This window comes from Pogona vitticeps, chromosome 4 (genome assembly GCF_051106095.1).
Source record: "Pogona vitticeps strain Pit_001003342236 chromosome 4, PviZW2.1, whole genome shotgun sequence".
Lineage (NCBI taxonomy): Eukaryota > Metazoa > Chordata > Lepidosauria > Squamata > Agamidae > Pogona > Pogona vitticeps.
The window spans coordinates 62,821,074-62,842,815 of NC_135786.1; the positions used below are offsets into that span (position 1 = coordinate 62,821,074).

Here is a 21,742-nt window from a genome sequence, read left to right on the forward strand (position 1 = left end):
AGCACCTCACAGGCAGGCAGAGTGCCAGGTGATTTTTGCCCAAACCACAAGACAGCCTCTTGATGTTTCTCCTGAGATCTTTCTCCCATTAGGCAAGCACAAAGAAGCCTAAGTCAATGAAAGTAATGAATTTATTAAAAAACTCTGAATGACAACAATGAGAAGATTAATAATCAAATATTGTAAAGGATGGAAGAGAGCTTTCAAATTATAGGCTGTTCCATAGCAGTCCACCAAGGAGTAGTGGAGAAATTATTTTCTTGAATCCACCTCTGGGAATTAAGCCACACAACCAAACATTCCATAATCTTCCCACTTCATGCTACAATGCTCATTATTATAGCCAATAAGCTGACTGATATTAATGGGAATTGCAGTGTATCACCTCTGGGAGGAGATGGCTAGAGACATGTAGGAGATACATTTGACTGGAATATGAAGGAATTTGTTCAGAGTCATCTCATGACGGAACCTAACACAGACTCTAGATATACAATTCTACTGTTTAGTTTTTCTTAATTCTTCATTATATCCAATCCAAATTCCTTTCTGTCTTAAGAGAAGCATCTTCTCCTATACAGCTGTCCAAACAGCTGATTCTGTTTATGACTGCTCTCCAGCTAGAGCCTCCCCACACCACTAGGAGGTGGTGAGAAACTTGGAAGGGAGCTGAAGGCATATCTCTATCATGGAGGCTGCGGCCACACCCTCTGTCCTTTTGGCGTTAGAATATCTGATGAGAAAACCATATGGGGAGAAAGCTCCAAGAGTTCTTGCGTCTACTTCTAAATGCACTTGGAGCCAAACAAACATGAAGTCTCCCAGGATAATGAAAGGGCACTAAAATAATGAGTGGATTTGAACACCTTCGGGGCGGGCGGGGTGGTCAATCCTAACTAAAGGACATCATTTCTGTTTTCAGGGCTTACTATATTTCTGAATCATGTCTTCAACTAAGGCCAGATGAAGGGGTGTCTAGGCTGAGATTATTAGACAGAGCCCTACAATGTCTCCAGAAATGCAGAGGAGACAATTTAACAATGTTCAGTTAGAACACCGGAACAAGTCTGTTAATAAGTCAGTATCTAGCTAACACGTAGTCTAGCAATAGCTTTTCTGGGTTTCAGACAGGGGGCTTTCCCAACTTTACCTGGAGATACCGAGATTTAACCTGGAACTTTCTGCATAGGAAGTGTTGCTCACTGAGTGGTCTTATTGGAGAGAAGACAAAAAACAGCATTTTTCACCAGTAGGAAGAGGTCCAGTATGCATGAAATGCATTGAAAAGAAGTATAAAAGCATGAAGCTGGCTTGCAGCTCAGGTAAGACTGAAAGACTCTTGTGTGTAAATTTGTGTAGAAACCAGGTTTTGAAAGTGCATAAATTTGTATAGAAACTAGGTTTTGCAGGAGCAAATAAGCAGAAAGGGATTTCAGCTATGAAAACGGGCCATGCACCAGGTCTTCATCCCAGATCACATCATGATTTAGCAGCAACAAGATTCCTTCAAGATTTGCTCTTACACTGGTGCAACTATAGGAAAAATCAAAGAAAAGAAAGCCAACAAACCCCACCACAAAATCAACAAACCCACGGATTTTAAAAACATGACAGAAGGGAACAAACATCTTATTTCCTGAATTAGCAACTTTATATCTGAGTTATGTGCTTTATAGTTTTAATCAACTTGTTAATACTTGTTCAAATAGGCCTTCATCAAAACACTGTCACATGCACTGCTACCCTGACTGAAGAACAAGGGCTAATATTTAACAAAAAAGATTAGTCAAGGAGTGTCCAAGAAGTGCATTCAGCACCGCTGTTGGTATGGAACGGGGTCAAGGCAAAGAACACCACAATGTCAAAGAATTATTTGACACAGAGACAGCCACAAGGGATGATGATAGGTGGTTATATCTGTGGCATACTCAACAGTAGTTAATTAAGTTCAACTAATAAAGGAAAGGAAAGAAATTCATATTGTGGGTATCTGATAAGTGAAACAATTAAGGGAAGGAGAACTGGTTCTGTCCAAAGTCTCCCTGTGGAGAGCCTACAAAACACAGATTTCTAAAGCAATGTAGTAATGTTAATAAGCAAGACTCTTCTGGGTTTTGGACATATAGGGGAGGACAGGGCTCCTGCACCTTTAACAGTGTTATGGAACACAGAATTCCAGCAGGTGTAGCTTGCAGGCTACCCACATGTTAAAGAATATGGCACATGTCCTCCTTTGCAGTCAGAAGCTCATTTGATATGTTATTTGGTTTGCTGTTGAACCAAAGAACACATCTGCAATCTACAAATGGGACCAGAACCTGCCTCATTAGAAGATGGGTGTTTTGAGCAGAATAGAATGGGGTGGGGTTCTGGCATGGTTTGTATGAGAAGCAGTGGTTGAGGAAAAACCACAGGGTGAATTTCTGCAGAGTCATGCAGCTGGCGGAAGCACACGAAGCATAGCCAGAAAACACATTCATACTACAAATGTCACAGCACAGAATTTGTTGCAAGATCTCAGCAGTGCAGACCTAAGTTCATGAAAAAGAAATTTCCAATGGTTCTATTAAAAAAAAAATTTTGGGTGGGAAATACATCCACAGAACCTTTTTTTGTGTGTGGTTTCAGACACTGACATTTACACACAGTGCCTTTCACTTTTTGCTCCCTACTAGTAGGATGCTTCAGCTGATCCCAACCCACTATATTGGTATCAGAGGCCTGAAACACTCATGAAAGGATAACACAAACTGGTGCAATTAAAAGTGTTCTAATGTTTGGGTTGATGGCAAGAGGAGAAGGGGACGACCAAGGATGAGATGGCTGGACAGTGTCTGCGAAGCAACCAACATGAACCTGACACAACTCCGGGAGGCAGTAGAAGACAGGAGGGCCTGGCGTGCTCTGGTCCATGGGGTCACGAAGAGTTGGACACGACTAAACGACTAAACACACACACAATGTTTGGGTTGAGTATCAGGTTCTTGTAAGACTGAGGCTGATATCTGCAGTCACATCACTGGACTACTCATCACGCAGGAATGTAAGGCAGGGGGATTGCCGGGCCTGGCACATGGCAGCACAGCTTGGATGATCTCACCTTTCTTCTGTGCTCTTGGGCTCAGCCGGTTTCTGGAGGAAGAGCTGGCACAGAGCCAGATGACTCTAGCTAACCATTTCCAGCCACTGAGTAAGCTTCGGCTATCAAGGGATTTCCCTCTTCCATCAGTTAGTTTTCTGAGCTGGGTCCTCTTTATCTCCTCTTCTGCTTGCTATGCTTTTGCCTCACTGTGCCCACATTCTTTTCTTATAACAAATGCCTCTGGAGCTCATTTCTGGTCATGCTCTTCCTTTCTTTTGCTTTCCAGGTTGTCAAGGGGGTTCTTAGACTAGCCCTCTTCCTTTCATGTCTGCCTGAAACGTGTGATCTACTAGTATTGTGGTTCAGTGGTTATCAAGGCAGCGTAGGGGCAGCAGGGAGAGGTATCACTGCCTAGTGGCACAGTTCTGTGTAATCTGGGCACTGTGTGGAAACGCTACCTCACATTTCTTCCCACAGCAAATTTCCGTTGCACCAGTGGCAAGATGGAAGTAGATGGGAAAGCAAAGATGTACTTTTTAAAGCAATTTGAAACTGGGACAGACAGAAGCAGCGTTTTTGTGTGCCTATTATACTGCCTCAGCAACAGAAATTAAATAAGCAAATTCCAAACGGAAAATAAATCACAAATACTAATAACAAACACAGATGCTCAGTTACAAAAGCTTGGTAACCCACACAGGACCACAGAAAAGTAAGAGAGAGGTGGAAGTGAAAGAGTAGAGAAGTAGGAAAAAAAATCTTTTTAGGAGAAAAATCCTAAGGGTTGATCTCTTTTTCTTTTCAAGATAGTCCACCTTGAAAAGGAAATATATTAATCAAGCACAGAATGCAGACTTAACCATATGTCAGAAATGTTACCTCTCTGTTTTGACCATACTAGCTAGGGAATTCTAAATTTTCCAAGTTTCTGACTAACTATTAAGCAGACTACAGAGGGAGAGAAAGAAAGCTAGAGAAGAGGTGATATGGAATGGAGTATTCTGAAAGAAGATATGCTGGGTTGGCCTGGATGTTGAACAGAAGCACTCTGCACTGCAACATTGTGTTGCAGGTCTCCGTGCTTCTCATCTGAATACCAGATGCTGATGGCAGAGAACGGGATCTCATTCACTTTATAAATCCCACTGAGATATTTTGTTGGCACATACTAGAAGCAAAAGGCTGGGCTAGTCAGACCTTTGGCTCAACATATGGTGTCTCTTCTCATATTATTATTTTATCTTGAATCATATATAGGGAACTGGCAGCCCACCAGTCCTCATCATGAAGTTTGATGGCCTTACTTCCCAGAACCTACCCACACTTCCCTACTCTCCCCACAGCCCTATTTTCCCCCTGTTGCTCAGCTATTCCCAGATCAATTGAAGAGTGGGAAATTACAGGGGGGTGGGGATCTCTCTTCCCTAAGACTCACCTGATCTCATGGGGAAACAGCTGAAGTAACTGTCAAGCTGCAGTGCTTGGAAAAATAAGTCTTTTCGGTGAGACATCCAGAATCCACCAGCCTTCTGTTTCCCTGTACTCTGCCCAATAGTTAGTCACAAGCTTGGAAAAGTTACTTTTTTGGACTATATTTCCCAGAGTTGCACTCTAAAAACAGTTTTCTCATCTCTGTTTTTAGTTCAGCATTCTGTTTTGAGAGTCACAATTTCCAAACACAGTTGAGGACACTTCTTATCTGCAAAGATTCAAATCACCTTTGGAATTAAACATGTGAACCTTTTTAAAGTTTTCAGTAAATTGGGATATAGCTGACTTGTAAATCATCAACATACCATTTGCAGGAGCTGTAATGGACTTACCCTGGTAGCCTAGGAATGCAGATTTGTTTATTTAGCGTTTATTTCTGCAGGCTGGTTATGCTGCTGATATGTCCTAAAAATAACACTCAGATAACCCCCACATGTCCTTTGGGAACAGCAAGCTGTGTTCTACCACTGCCACCATTCTATTCAGGCTCCACTGAGGTTATTCTACTGAAAGCAAAGGGCTGGAAACTTTAGAGGGGGAGTGGGGAGAGGAAGTTGTCAGGAAATCATCAGAGAGCACATGGGCCCCAGCCAGCTCTGCGCAGCTGCTGACCTAGAGACAATGAACAGCTTGGATTCCTGGGGCCATGCCTAGGGGCTGTATTTCCAAAAACTGTTCTTGGGGAAAAGCATAACAAAGATTTGCTCTGGATCTGTGCCCCTTCTGCTCAGATCAGCAGACAATCTGCTGCTGTATAAAGTGAGGGTAGATTTTAGACTTTTTCTGGGAACTAAGTGTAGTCAGCTGCTGACTGTCCTTAAATTCTTTAACCAATATGAGACAAATGGGGCAAATAGAAGCATTGGAAAGGAGGCATTTAATGTGGAAAAAAACGGGTGGAGAGAAAGGATTAACAGCCTTCCATTCCCAGTTCATCATACCGTCATCGTATTTGGTCATCATATTTATCACCTACACCTTACAGCTTCTTTTAACTTTTAAAACTAAACTGGGGTTCCTGATCCTGATCATTTTGATGAGTCAGGACTACACATGGGCACAAACCCTGGTTCAGGGGTTTGTGCTGGATTGTGCATGCAGCACCAGAGGTGTTGCGCATTCCCTTCCCCTGCCTTCCTAGCCAAATGACTCATTCACCAGTTCAAGCACGCTCCTCTCCTCCTCCTCTTTGGCTGTTCAACCAGTCCCTGGCAGGAGCACGGTTTGCCTTGTCAATGGAAATAAACCAAAATAAGCCTTCCTCTTAATTTGCCAATACGTATCTTGAAATGACTCTCTTCTTAAACTACTTCACAATATCGCAAATTGACAGCAGGCTGCTGTGGACCAAATAGTGTCACTGAAGGTCTGTATCCCATTTGGATGCAAGAATCACACCAAATAGCATCCCAGACATTCTCATGATCCTAATAAGGCTGATCCAGCTCACTCCAATTGTTATGTGTAGGCAAGCTCTGCCTTATGGCAACCCTGCTTAGAGTTTTCTAGGTGTAACATACTCAGAAGTAGTGGAAGCCCCATTCCACTACTGTAGCTCAGCACTGCTGAGTTTATTTGGTTGCACAATGTGACAAAATGTACTTGTTCAATCAATCAGTATCCAAGGCAATTAATTAATATATGTGGGCAGAAATCTATAATTAGACGTTGTAGCTGACAGTCACAGATAAGTGAAGCTTATGGACTTCATTACATCACTCCAATTTCCCTCCTTCTTTGTGGATTTCTTCTAGTTCAAAAATCAGGGATTGTCAGCAGTTTTCTTGGTCACACTTTTAAACTGTGAGAGTTCTCACATGAACCCAACAATCCCCATGGTGGGGAAAAACAAGAGTTGTTATTGTGTTGATTGCTTATGTGTAAGCTAAGCAGGCAAAGCCATAGCTCATTTTTGTTCCCAGTTGGAATTCTTTCAAGACCTGTGTCTGATGGCTGAGGAAGATGGAAGTTCAGTCCAGCACATATGGAAAACACAATCTTGGGGAACATTGCCCTAAAATGAAGCTATATGCAAATGCAGGATGCACTTCTAACAATGGAACGCTAACACTAGAAGAAGCAGATGACCAGAAACAAACAGATGATGGTAACGTTTAAACAATATAGGATTAACGGAATTATGCCTGTGGCATCAAAACCTGCAATATCTCATTGCTAGGTCTTATCACCTACAGATGTGATAAAGGACTTGGTCTGAAGCCATCTGATGTATCAACTTTGCTGAAACTGAGCAGCAGGTCTGGACCTTATTGGTGCCTAGTTAAGAGACTGCCTGGGAATCCAGGAGAGTTTCAGGGAGAGCATTCCCCCCCAGGCCATTTGCAAGTTACCCTGAGAGTACACCTGTGGGCCAGATTAGGCCTCCAGGCTGGATACTGCCCTCCCCAACTACATGCTGCTTCACTTCAAAGGTGGAAAAAGGGATAAAAATAAAATAAACCTCAGTTCCCCTCACTAATTTTATCTGCTCACTGTTAATTTTGACTGCCCTGAGAACCAAATGTTATGTAGGCCACAATCCTACATTATAGGACATATGTGCAGGATTTCCCTGTCAAGATTAAATTTTGCATGCCATGATGTAAAGAAATGCTGTTTAGCATAACGGAATCAGGTGGGAGCCTCTTCTCAGTTCTCTAGGGAAACTGATTGAAAGAGTATAGCCCAGAAGCAAAACTTTTCCAGTTCTCTGCATAAGAACAGGAGGCTTCCATGGTTTAGTAACAAGAGGGCTAGGAAGAACCAGACACAGTGGTTCTGTCCCATGTACGGCAGGGAAAAGTCTGATAGCTTTGGAGTGAAGGTAGAGGCTGTTTCATTGGTTACTTGTAGCCCCCTTTGGCTTTTATCATTATCATTTCCTTCCAGAAAGTGAAGTTGATGTTTCCTTAAACTGGTCACAGTGGGTCTTGTTACAGATTGTCTTTAAACCAGAATTTCTAGGCCAGTGACACAGTGCTTATTTTCCTTGCGAGTCTGTAATTAACACCTCCCTTTTTGTGTTATGGATTTCGAAGTCCAGTGAAGTGTTATGACCATGATCACCACCACCCTAGTTTACCAGAGCAGATTATTATCCCCACTTGGGTGGCCTTTAAGGGAATGAGCAGCACTGAATAAGGGATGCAAAGCAGGTCCTGACATGCCTTTGTTGTGGCAGGTGGCCAAGCTGCATAGACAGTAGAAAAAGGTGTGCCTTTGCTATGATTAGAGATACATTTGGTTGCCTGGCTTACTAGCTCAAGTAGGTCAAGTCACGTGCAACCTATACTGGTAGGGAGGGAAATCAGAGTGGTCAATGCAGAGCCAATCATTGTATTTTAAGCTGTATATATTGTATTGATTAATTTCAGATATAAATACAGCAAATGAATAAATCAACTGCAGATCACTCCCACTTCCCCCTGGTTTGCTACCTGCAGAGTCTTCATATTTTCTTCTTGCTATCCCCACCTCTCCACCTAACATGAGCACTTGAGGAGTAAACTACATTTTACATATGGGGTTCTGCTGTGATGAATACATGTCTGGACTGCAGGGATCACAATGGGATGTACGATGGTCAGAGACAGAAGAGAACAGGGCAAATGCCATCTGTTTTCTGTCTCCTGGAAAAATGTTTACAACCTAATGCCAAATATACATAGGCCATAAATCACTGCATGTGAGATGTAACCAAATACTCAAGACTCTTAGAGCCAATTAATATTTAGTATGTTTTACTTCTGTAATTGGTATTTCGTTCATTTTTCCCCATATGCCTGACAAAGTGGATTTGTCCACAAAAGATCACATTAAAATATAGTATTTAGTCTTTAAGGTGCCACATGTTTTTGTTGTTTTGTTTATTTGGATTTTGCCTGGTATTCTTGCTTTGAGAGACATTTCTGAAAGTCATTTTATTTGTTTTCTTAAAACAAACTTTAAAAGCTACACATGTACTCATAGGGACATGTAGAAGGACATTCTTCCTTTCATAAATCTGGGCAAAAGTAATATATAATGCAGTTCTAAATTTGCTCTAGGTGCAATGGAGAGTTGTGGTTGTAATAGCCAAATATAATATCCATTCTAGCAGCATTGACTGTGCTTCCAGAGGCTGGTTTTTCATTGGGCATGAGTAATGTTTTACAAGTAGCATGGTTGCATGTGTTGCATCTGGAGTTCAGCAATAGAATAATACTAGTCTCATGATTTATGTTGAACCAAAAGAATTCATTTCTTCATTTAAAACACACACACAATTTTAGGTTATGGAGATGGAGAAAACGTTCAAAATGTGAAGTGAGCACCAATGATTTTGAAGTCTGCTGTCAAAACACAGACTTCGAAATGGCATTTAAATACGGTACATGTTGTTGATTCTAAGTCATATTTAAAAGCCAGCATGCAAAGGTTAATGTTACCTCCAAAAGAAAAAAATAATGTGGCATTTTCAGGGCCTCAGGGGCATATAAAGCTCAGGAGGAAGGAGAAATGCCCCAAGGCCTTGTGCAAAGTAAGGTGCAAAGATCTGTGAGTGGTCTTTTTTGTATAAACATTTATACGTACATCTGCAACAGTTTGATTCTCCTGGCAGGGGAGAACCTCTCTTTCACATCAAAAACTATTAACCATTCTGCCCCACTCTCTAAATTGTACTCACTTGCCACTGAGATGATGAAAAATGGAAGCTGTAAACGTTCCCAGGAGTTTCCAGCAGATTAAGTTGTAAATCAGTCAGAACAAAGTGCTAGGAGCTTGGTATTAAAATCACAGGGCAGCAGAAACTCATGCATCTTCCCTTCTCTCTCATCCTTCTTTCTGTGTTCCTAAGGGGCAGAAAGAGCCTAAATGTCCCCATGTAGTTCAGTTCTGACAGCCAGTGTGATCTAGTGGCTAGAGGAAATTTGTCGTTTTGGAAGAGGTAACTGTGTTAGTCTGTGCTGGCATGTCAGGCAAAAACAAAACAACGTTCATTTTCAAAATAAAAAATTCAAAACCACTGTGGCACCTTAAAGACTAATTTTTATGTGTCCTTTTGTGGACACATCCACTCTCATCTCTGAAGAACTGAACTTGTCCACAAAAGCTCAAACTAAAATATAGTGGTTAGTCTTTAAGGCACCATAATGGTTTTGTCTTCTTTATTTATTTTTTATTCTATTCTGTCAGGAAATTTGAGTTCAAATCCTTACATATCTCACATATCTTGAAAACCCCATTATGGTCCCCTTTACCTGAACAGACTTAACATAATTTAGTTCTGTGTTTGGTTTGATAAATAGTTAGGCATCCTTCTGTCTCGAGAGACGATGGTAACGTGCTCTGTATGGAGGACTTGGAACAGCGTCTAGTGTGGCTGAGGAGGCCAATTCGAGAGTGACAATCTCTTCCACACTGAAGACAAATCCAATCTGCCCCCCGTCCAGCTCCCTGGTTTTGCTGCTTTTGTGACTTCCTCTTTGCCTCGGCCTGCTGGACAAGGGTCTCTTCAAATTGGGAGAGGCCGTGATGCAACGTCTGCCTCCAGGCTGAACGCCCAGATGTCAAGATTTCCCATCTGTTGAGGTCTATTCCTAAGGCCTTCAGATCCTGCTTGCAGATATCCTTGTATCGCAGCTGTGGTCTCCCTCTGGGGTGATTTCCCTGCACTAATTCTCCATACAGGAGATCCTTTGGAATCCGACCATCAGCCATTCTCACGACGTGCCCAAGCCAACGTAGACGTCATTGTTTCAGTAATGTATACATGCTGAAAATTCCAGCTTGATGTAGGACTACTCTATTTGGAACTTTGTCGTGCCAGGTGATACCAAAAATCCGTCGGAGGCAACGCATATGGAACGTGTTCAGCTTCCGTTCCTGCCGTGCACAAAGGGTCCAGGACTCACTGCAGTACAGGAGTGTGCTCAGGACACAGGCTCTATAGACCTGGATCTTGGTATGTGTTGTCAGCTTCTTATTGAGCCATACTCTCTTTGTGAGTCTAGAGAACATGGTAGCTGCTTTGCCAATGTGTTTATCCAGCTCGACATCTAGAGAGAGAGTATCAGAGATGGTTCAGCCAAGGTACACAAAGTCATGAACAACCTCCAATTCTTGTGTGGAGATAGTAATAGAGGAAAGTGAGTCCATGCCCTGGCCCATGACTTGTGTTTTCTTCAGGCTGATTGTTAGTCCAAAGTCTTGGCAGGCCTTGCTGAAACGATTCATGAATTGTTGGAGGTCTTCAGCAGAGTGGGCAAGAATGGCTGCATCATCTGCGAAGAGGAAGTCCTGCATGCATTTCAGTTGGACTTTGGTTTTTGCTCTCAGTCTAGAGAGATGAAACAGCTTTCCGTCTGATCTAGTCCAGAGATAGACACCTTCTGTTGCAGTTTCAAAGGCATGCTTCAGCATGACAGCAAAAAAGATGCCAAAAAGGGTTGGTGCGAGGACACAGCCCTGTTTCACTCCACTTCGGATGTCAAAGGGATCTGATGTTGAGCCGTCAAAAACTACAGTGCCTTTCATTCCCTCATGGAAGGATCTGATGATGTTAAGGAGATGAGGTGGACATCCAATCTTGGGAAGTATTTTAAAAAGGCCATCCCTGCTAACCAAGTCAAATGCTTTCGTAAGGTCTATGAAGGCTAATAAGAGTGGCTGTTGTTGTTCCCTGCATTTCTCCTACAACTGTCGGAGGGAGAATACCATATCAATGGTGGATCTATTAGCTCAAAATCCACACTGTGATTCTGGATAGGCTCTGTCTGCAAGCACCTGGAGTCTCCTCAGCACAACACGGGCAAGCAGCTTCCCTACAATGCTAAGAAGAGAGATGCCACGGTAGTTATTGCAGTCTATAATGTGACAATGTTTGCATCCTTCATGTCCTGTGGTACTCCACCTTCCCTCCAGCAGAGACAAAAGACTTCATACAGTTCAGTGGTGATGATCTCCTTACAGCATTTCAGCACTTCAACAGGGATGTTGTCCCTTCCAGGTGCCTTGCCGGAGGCGAGGGAATCCAAGGCTGCTTTTATTTCTGCTAAGGTTGGTTTGCTGTCCAGCTCTTCCAAGACAGGCAGGCACTCAATGTTATTTAGTGCCTCTTCCGTTACTACATTCTCTTTAGAATATAGCTCAGAGTAGTGCTGCACCCAGTGTTCCATCTGCTGTGCTCGGTCCTGGATGATCACACCAGTAGCAGACTTCAAGGGAGCAGATTTCTTCTGTATTGGACCTAAGGCCTGCTTATATATATAAGCTTATATATATATTGATAAATAACAGCATGCTATATTGATAAAGCAAATGACATATATTTGGCCCTTCCTGTCCAATATATTTGAGTAGCATACTAGAACTTGGAAAAATTACTTTTTTGAACTCGAACTTTCAGTATCCTTCAATGAATATTGGACCCTGATCTCAGCCTTACTACTTTAAAGATGCACAGATTCCTTTTCTGATGGATGTTAGAGAATGGAGAAATGCCCCAAAATTATAATAAATAAATAAATAGATAGATAGATAGATAGATAGATAGATAGATAGATAGATAGATAGATAGATAGATAGATAGATAGATAGATAGATAGATAGATAGATAGATAGATAGATAGATAGATAGATAGATGATAGATAGATAGATAGATAGATAGATAGATAGATAGATAGATAGATAGATAGATAGATAGATAGATAGATAGATAGATAGATAGATAGATAGATAAATAAATAAATAAATAAATAAATAAATAAATAAATAAATAAATAAATAAATAAATAAATAAAAGACTGGGTTGTAATTGGATCTGGGTCCAGTTTCCTGTTTTGTTTTCTTTCTCCTGCAAAGCAATTAAAGTATTTCTTCTCAGTTTCTGCAACAGGCACCTATCCTGCCCTACATTCATTTCCAAATTATTCTGTGATGCTCTGCTTGACAGGCCCAGCTGCTGCCAACAGGCTATCCATTTTTACTAATTAGGACAGGTTAAGGGTAATCAATCTATTCTTAATCTGTATCTTTAAACTATGGCAACATATTGCCCTGTCAATCACTTTACATAAAGTCTTGCTTGCATATGAATGTACGTACAGAAATCACTTTATGTGTGTGAAATGAGAAAGAAATAAGTGGCTGATAAGAAACAATAAAAAGGGGATGTGCATAACCAAAAAGGATGGCCAAAAAAATCCTGATTTGCATAAAATTGCATATGCTTATATATACAGATACAAAATAATAATAAAAATTTAAATAGAATTACATCATACAGTGTCCAGATGAGTGTGTGCTTGCTGAGTTTCCTGTCTAGTACTTACTATGGATGGGCAACCTCAAATTCTTGGATCTCCCTCTGTATAGTTCTTTATCTTTAAATCAAACTGTGACTGGACAACCCTGCAGAGGCACCATCAAAAGATGGAAGCCTCTGGAAACCCTTCAGATGGAGGACTATCCTCCCTTTAAAAAGACATGAGTCCATCCAGAGCATTTGGAGATTCTCAGATATCCCTTTGCCTTATATAAACTAAACAAACCACCTAAAGCCTTGCTTGTTTAATTCTGGAGGCAAATATAGGAACATGGGAAGCTGACTTATACCTAATCAAATCAGTGATTCAGGAAGCCCAGTCTCTCAATACTGGCTGGCAGAATCTCTCTAGGGTCATTTAACAGACCTAAGTCTTGGATGAGGGTCCACTAGTCAGATGAAGAAAGCCAAGGTAAAGCAGTGCCTTTTGTGACATAGTTATCCATTAATATTTATTAATCACTGTTTTCTTTCAGTCTTTCATAATGTGCTCACTCTAGTTTTGCTTTCCACCACAAATTACTTCTAATGGCTTTCTCTCCTTTCACACTTCTTTTTTAAAATTTACATCACAATCTTATGTACTATGCAAAAACTCCAAACCAAGTCTGTCATGTTTATCTCTTCTACTTGTTATTCTAAAATTCCTTCCTTTTCTACTGAACCTCTCAGAATTCCCCAAAAATCAAAACTTGTATTTATTCCCTGAAGTGCTAAAACAATGGCATTAATCCCTTTTCTGCTCCTTTTTTCTGTTGTACATGTGCAGCTATCAGCATGGAGTTCCCCGCTACTCCCACATTTTCAGATATTTGCAGCAGATGGGAAATTCCTGATGATCATGTAAGACCTATTCTTAGATTCCTGACCTAGAGGTGGGATGGTGGGTTACTAGGTTCCCAAGGAATCCATGCTTTTAAGTCTTCTGAAGGCATCTGGAAACATGCTCAATTCCTGGACAACTATCATTTGGGTTTGTTTTTTTTGTTTACTCTCCCACCTCCTCACAATTCCTCAGATCCTAGTATGTCCCTGGTTCACTCATCAACCCCTCTCTCCCTCTCTTTCTCAGTTTGCTTTCTCATCCTTTTATGAGCTTTTACAAGTATGTTCTTTCTGGGAAAGCAGTCAAGAAAATACTCAGTTCTGGACAATCCTCTGTTGTTTCAGATCTGGGAAAACATGTCTTTCCTGTGAGCAGAATTACTAAAACACGCAGAGGGGAACCACACATGCACTAGAAATCTGCCCAACAGTTTAAGCTGCTATCTTTAGCCTTTATATATCTATTTTTAGATGTCCACATCCTCCTTTTCAATAAATAACATCTTTTCTCTATATTCACACCTGGTGATAACCACAGTACAGACTGTGATAGGATATCATGCCTTGCAGCCATCTCTCTTAAAAGACAAACTGCGTCATGAACTGACAGACATCTCTGTCAACGTTCTTTACATTGCATTGTTGCTGAAATAGCAGCATCGTACTAGTGTGCATAACCATTTGGCACTTGGATATTTTTTGTTTAAAGGAATAAAATAAATGAATCCGGAGAGATAAATGGCTGCCTTGCTGATGAAATGGCAATTTTCTTCAGTACATACTAAGGTCAGGAAAAGAGGGGAAAACATGCAGTTACAAAATAGCAGTTATACTCTCAGCATTTGCGGGAACTCTGCCTCTGCCAATAGGTCCGTGATTGTCCTGGTGGCAGTGCTCACATGAAACACAAGCATGGAAGGCACAAATGTGCATTGGGCAAGTTAAGGAGTTGTCCAGCCCGCTGCCATACTCACAAAATGAAAGAAACACAGAGAACAAGGCAGCATCTCTTGGCACACAAGAAACAGTGGTCCTGTCTGTCAGAGCAACAGCCAGCGCACTCCAGAGTTCTCCCCAGTAATAGTAGTGGCAACAGCAGTTATCGTTATTATTATTTTTTTTGTCAAAAGCCCATTCCAACTTTTGGCAACCCTTTCTTTAATGTCCTAGGTCTAGAGTACAGTATTCAGAAGCAGTTTACAATTCTCTTCTTTTGACGGTGCTCTGAGACTGTGTGCCTTGCCCAAGGCTGCACAGGCTGGCTCTTCCCCTACAAGCCACTGTGGCGAATTGACCTTCTGGTGCTTCCATCTAGTGAGCTATCTAGCCAGCCCCTCTACCCTATAGTAAAAATATGCAAAAATAAAGCAATAACAACCAGCACAATACATTTATGTTACAGTCACATAAATACAAATCAGTTAAAAACAGCCCAGATCTCTTGACTATCAGAAGGCCTGACAAAAGAGTAATAACCTCTGACTCATTTACAAGTCACACAGTATCATACTCCCACTTCCATCCCAATGAGTGTGTGTGCACTCCTTGTTGAAGACAAAGATTTTTAAATGTATCAACAAGGTCCTGCTTGGCTACTGTATATACTTGACAAGTGCCATGATCAGACTCTGCAGCCAGTCTCCCATTGCAACTGGAAGGAGATTGCCAACTGATTTCAGTGAAAGTGCATTAACTTCAATATTATAATGTCCACCATTTGTTTTGCAAGTGTAATGCCATACTGCTGCTGCTGAAGGTGGAATGAGTGTTAAGCACAGAATAAAGAAAGTACACAGTCATGCAATGCACTTCAGAGTTTATCCCATCTTTGCACAAAAATCCATAAAGATTTGCACAGGTAAAAAATACCAGTCTGGATGTACTATGTGTAAACACAGAATCATACCTGCATCAACATAAGGAGACTATAGCTGACTATAAATTTGATAGGAAGATGATTGTGTGTAGCTAAGGATTTAAAGAAATAAATTATTTTATAGGAACTCCAAAGCAGAGGGAAACTAACTGGGGACTCATAGTCCATCCAGAAATAGGGAATTATCATAGCAGGGTGGGTGTTCCTGGAATAATTGGAACAGAGTTTAGTGTCAGCCCACTCTGCCCTTCCTAAGGTTCCCTTCTTGCATAATGGTTCAAGTCTTTCATGACCAATACAAACCTGGAAGTCACCAGTATATTTCACTTCCTCCGAGTTACCTGCAGTTTACAAGACACCACTAGATTGCACTTCTTCAAAGTAAATAGCTATTGTTATGCAATCATATTTTGGGCTTCTGTATATTTGCTTGGCAATTCCCTTAAGTCATTCGAAACTAGCATATATTTGAAAAGACAGACTTTTGCTAACAGTAATAATCTAATTAATTATTCGTGCAACAAAGACAGATGTATCTTGAGTTTCTGTAAGTGGGTGGCACACACTAACCAGCGGAAACTAGATGTATCATGAAGGCCCTGCTTAAGATCAATGGCTGTTTTCAAATCACTAAGGATTATCTGGAAATCTGAAACCTCTGCAAGTTTCAGCAAAAGCTTCTTGTAAACACAGACCTTGACTTTGCATCAGCACACTCCTACTCAGTCAAATCAGCTTAAGCCAATTAGTAACAATGCATAGTACTTATCTTCCCATCACCCAGTTACAAAACTTTAATTTGCTTACTATTTCCCAGATCTCATGAGGGGAGAATATAGTAGGATGGAACATTTATCTTGCTTTAAGAAAGGACAGAGGTCAGATTTTGATATGGGACAGAGGTTACTGTGATGGTACAGATTTAGCCTGCCAGCAGCAACACTTGCAATGTTCAGTTTTTGCAGTGACGGAAAAAAAGCTCTCAATAGAAGGTATGGTTGGGTGGGATCTGATGAGATGGTAAACCATGGAGTCTGGGTTCAGTTAACAGCAAGCCAATTCAGAGTAGCCAAAGATATGCCTAGCTGCATCCTAAAACCTTGTATCAACAGACAGGAACATCAAAATAATTTTCAATACCCATTTTGTGTTATACATGCATAAAGTTGTATATTACAGATACATACCGTACAGAATCAACAGATGCCATAAAGACATCATCCTTACCTTTCTCAGATCATCCAGCCCATATTCCACAGATGAAGTCAAAACCTCCAGGGCCTACATGGGAGACAAACCCAGGCATCATGACTGTACTGTAAGACCTTTGTAGCTGGTGTTTTTTGTCCCACAGGGGATAACATATGCTTGAAAGGCACCATATCCACTCTTTAATCTTCAGCGTACTTGGACATTTTAAATTATTTTGTTAAACTTTAGGGCTTCCATGTGTTTAACTTATTTTTCAGATGAGCTGAAAATATTGGTTTCCTTGGGGTAATACTCAATGTTAAAAATGGAAAAAACAACAACCTATTTATGCCTCTTCACTCACCACCACCATCATCATAAGGCCTACATTCTTTTCCAGGGTTTGGACAAATGACTTCCAGAATCCCCAAGGCAACGTGGTCAGTGGATTTCTTGAATTTGTATCCCTACAAAGGACATTTTTTTAAACCCTGTAAAGCTTACCTATTTCAATCTGAATATTTTGGGTTAGTTTGAATTCAGCCCCAAATATTTAATAGTAACAGACAAGCAAGGGAAGCAATCAGATGTCAAGACACAACTGTCCGATAAGGCTGGAATTCAATTAGCGTTTGTGAAACTCCTTTCCAAAAGATATTAAGCTTGGCTCCATCTCTCTTGAGCTTCCTCCAGGGGACAAAAATGTGTGTCCCAAAGGTCCTTGATATGTAGGATTGTGAGTGTGTGGTTTTTTAAATTGGCTATTAGAGAACATTTTATATCTTTTAAAAAAATGTTTAAGATCTGTTTTTCATCATTTTAGATCTGATTGTGATTGTTATTTGTTTTGAAACTTTTTAATCAGATCTTGAATATATTAGTCTATTGCAATTTGCTTTGGGAACCTAAATAGGCAGAAAGGCAATGAGCAAATGCTTTAAGCACATAAATAGCAAATAAATGAGATTGTCCTTGGAGATGGCATCCATCAGAACTGTTGAGTCACAGAATGGTGGTGTTATGAAAACTGTACACATATTAAAGACTCAAAAACCCTCAGCTATCTACTGATCCACAAAATACTATATGATTCCAAAATTCTTTTTTTGTCCAATGGTACAATATATGTACTTATTTGCTATATTTATGAACCACCTTCCAACACCATTCTTATAAAAGTCCACACTAAAAGGTTAAAAAGTAGAGAAAATAAAATAAGCAGTTCAACACCTATTATCCTCCATATGAATCAAACTACAACTCCCATAATCCCCAAAGAGCATGACTAAAGCTGTAGAAGTTGACAACACTTCCCCACCCTCAAACAAAAGGTCTGAGAAACCTGCCATATTTATACAGTGTGCTTAAATGTTTATCAGAGTGGTCAGAGTGGTCCTGACCCGACCAGATAGGCGGGATATAAATGAAATAAATAAATAAATAAATAAATAAATAAAATATCTAGGGCCATTTTGAAGTCAACGAGCATGATCAAAGTGGTTTCTACTCTTTAAAAACACCTTAAAGGTTGTTGTATTTCTTTTGCTTTTAATGTGCTTTTAATACTATTTTTATCTGCAGGTTTTTAAAATGATGTTTGCTTAATTATTTTTAAACATTGCAATAATTTATTGTTCTAGCTTTCAATATTGTTCCTTTTAATATTGTAAGCCGGCCTTGGATTCTTTTTAGGAGAAAGGTGGCATATAAATATTTTTAATTAATTAATTAAAAACAGCTCAGAAAGAATTTTAAGTAATTCCATTCAAATTGGACTTTCCTTGTTTAAAAAAAGGTCTTCAAATTAGCAGCTGGGAGACACCATGCCTTTGGTGTAAATGTGGGGGAAGGGGGGAAGTTACAACTGCCTGTATTTATGCAATCATACTGGCTAAGCAAACAAAAGAAGACTTATCCTAAATACTAATCTAAATTAAAACATGAAATAGAGAACAGACATCTGGAAATAAATTTGGAAAGATGATTGACACAAAAATTCCAGTTTCTTTCCTCATGATTTTTAAGGGGGTGGGGTGGGGTTAATGTTACAGTCTAATGTACAATGCAACCACTGACTTGTAAGTAATTCCACTGCCTTTCTTGAATCACGTCTCTGCCAGTTCTATCCATTTTTATATTAACAAAAAGCTATCCAAAATCTCATTATCTGGAAGCTGGTGATGATAACTGCTTAAACCACAGACACCCAAAACCCTCCTTTTCCTCACACCCTCTCCATTTGTAGCTTAAAGGTAGAGGCTGACTGTGGAAAAGATAGGCGTTCATTGTTAAGGATTGTGTAAGGCTGTGTAGAGGAGAGATTGAACTGAGTACAAGACACCAGTGCTGCTTAGCTTACAAATATCCTTTCTGTGTTACTGGAACAGGCTTTGTATATTAATCCAAGCTGAAGCTGCATTATACCGCTCAAGCTATAAGCTACAGACTTTTTATGTGGCTGAGAATAGCTTTGTAAATAGCCATTTATTAACTATGCATACTTAGTTGATTCTGGATTCAAAGTCGTTATGGCAAGCATTAAAAAAAATCATAATCAGCATTACGGGTGACTTTTGCTAAACTTTTATTGGAAATCATCAATGCAGTTTATAATTATAATAATAAGATGATTATGATAATAATGGGGATTATTGGATTTCTGAAGTATGATCCTAGTAGCAGCAACAACAACCCAAACACCATATTTTCTTTTGTGATTCACAAAAGAAGAAAATACAAAGATCCACCAAAATGGCAAAATATGTACATATTGAAAACACTGTGTATAATTAACAAGTGTTAAAACCTGCCTTGTCTGCACTAAAAATCACCTGAAAATGTGAGATTAGAGGAAAAAGTGGATGTTCATATTTTACTGAAGCTGGTAAGCTTTTTGAATTCACTCGGAAATCGGCTTTGGAACAATTCAGTTATTCCATCATTCTCATAAACAGATTCATAATGCTGTTTACTAATGTGTCCTCCATCTCCATCTTGCCACATCACTGGAAGCCCAACCCTTACGATGAGCAGTTATACTTACAATGAGGTTATTAAGGGTGATGCTGTTTGTATATAGGTACTCAATTACTGCAAGGAACACCTCTGGCTGCACATGGCTCAGGATCAGTGGCGTTTGTCTCTCCTGCGGATGGCTCAGCATGGCATGGAATGCTGGGCAGCGGGAGGACAGGAGGCACCGGTGAGCAAAAACTTCCTGCTGCTCTTTGCCAACCAAAAATGTAACATCACTGTGGAAAGAAAGACAACAGGGATCTTATTAATGCCATCAGAGTTCACCACATATAACTTTTAAGTCCCTTGCCCTTATCTTTCCTTTCTTTAAGTGCCTTCTGTTGAGAAGCAAGACAGATTCAGGACAGATATATAGACGTAGCTTCTCTACAATCCACACAGTGTAAAGTTTAACTAAATTTGCTACCACATTAAGTAGTGACAAACTGAATTAAACTGAATTTTCAGGAGATTGACCAAATTAATGGAGGTGGAGTAAAGTGACATGCAGCATGTGCAAGTGAGGCCCATTGGGCTCAACAGAACTTACTCCAAGGAAAGAATTCATGAGAATGCAGACTGAAACACGCTACATTGGTAAATTTTGAAAGCTGCCAACAAGTGTAAGTGAAGTCCTGGAAATTCAGCAGCAACATTTTCACACAACTACATCAGTTTTGTTTTTATTTTGTAACTATGTAATGCCTGCAAATGCCAAACTGTGTTGAGGTTGAATCTTTGAAGGGTATACATGACTGGGTCTGTCACATCCAGTATGTCAATATTTCTGAGAAAATTTTATAAGGTACGCCAGTACTGTCAATGTATTGCAGAAGGAGAGCTGAGGACGGTGTGTGCCTGAGATACTACCCTTGCTTCATCTTGTAGATCGTCACCTTGCCTGTTTCTTAATATAGGCTTTTGAACCCTCTGTCCTTGCCCCAAAAAGCAGGTCTCTTGTATAGGGACATACTTGAGTGCTTAGGCCTATGGATTCTCCTTCCTCCCATTTTTTTCCTGCTCCAAAGCAGTGGCTATGAAGATCACAAGAGGATTTGAACCCTTTACTGTAGAGATGGCTACGGACTACCAGCAGCAGCAGTCAAGAGAAGGTAATTGTTGGCTGTGCTAATGAGGCCAATGAATTGAGGGAAGCCGTTGCATCCTCTGTTCTGCTACTGTAGCAGAAGCATCTCTTCCCTCCCACCCCTTTTGGATGTGACTATAGGATTGTTCTGTTAATGTGGATTAGTAACAGTGTCTCAAAATGAATCTCAGTTTTATGGTCTGTTTTAAACTGGTGTGTGATTGTTATGAATTAGTGCTTTTCAAATATTGGCACATGTTTAATTATAATTGAATGATACACTTGATGGCCATTTTAGTTGTAAAAATCCTTTAGTCATTTCCAAACCACTCTGCAGCTAGGGTGCTGGTATATCTTTCTTTAGCGAAGATGGCCCTCCCTTTGAAGAGCTATCCTCTTTTTTTGGTGATTTTTTTGGTGACATATTAGTGGCCATCCAACCCCCTCAGTGAGCTTCACTGGCTGAGCAAGGGAAGTAGAGACTTTGACAACTAAATGCATTTAAGCACTCTCATATCTTAAGTAAAAATGGTAATAGTGCTGGAGGTTCCTTTTGTAAGAAAAAAAATGCAAACCACACACATTGGTATGACTTCTGATGCATGACAGGAAGGGAAGGGTATGGCGGGGCATCTCTATTCTGTATGGGCATCATATGTGAAGTCAGTTACAGGAACAGACATTCTGAAAACTCCTGTTCAGACCATTCCTCTGAAATAACTATTGCGTAGCTAGTTGTTTCAACAAAACTACAGTGACTTATGTTTCTTTTCATTCTCTGTATATTCAGTTACTGTAGGCTGCAGGAATTACAATGGTTTGAAGCACACGAGCTGTGGGTTCAAATCCCAGAAGAGAGGCCAGCCAAG

At 40.3% G+C, this 21,742-nt stretch overlaps 1 protein-coding gene across 3 annotated transcripts in view; it reads right to left on the reverse strand.

The window, feature by feature from the left end:
• The window catches only part of BTBD19 (BTB domain containing 19), a 64,935-nt gene that overhangs the window by 30,482 nt on the left and 12,711 nt on the right, over window positions 1–21,742 (reverse strand). For all 3 annotated transcript variants that reach the window (XM_078392843.1, XM_072997560.2, XM_020783335.3), the window contains exons 2-3: window positions 19,815–20,022; window positions 16,808–16,861 (exon numbers count right to left, since the gene is read on the reverse strand). In XM_078392843.1, coding sequence (XP_078248969.1) covers window positions 16,808–16,861; window positions 19,815–20,022 — 262 coding nt within the window. The remainder of the gene's footprint in view (window positions 1–16,807; window positions 16,862–19,814; window positions 20,023–21,742) is intronic.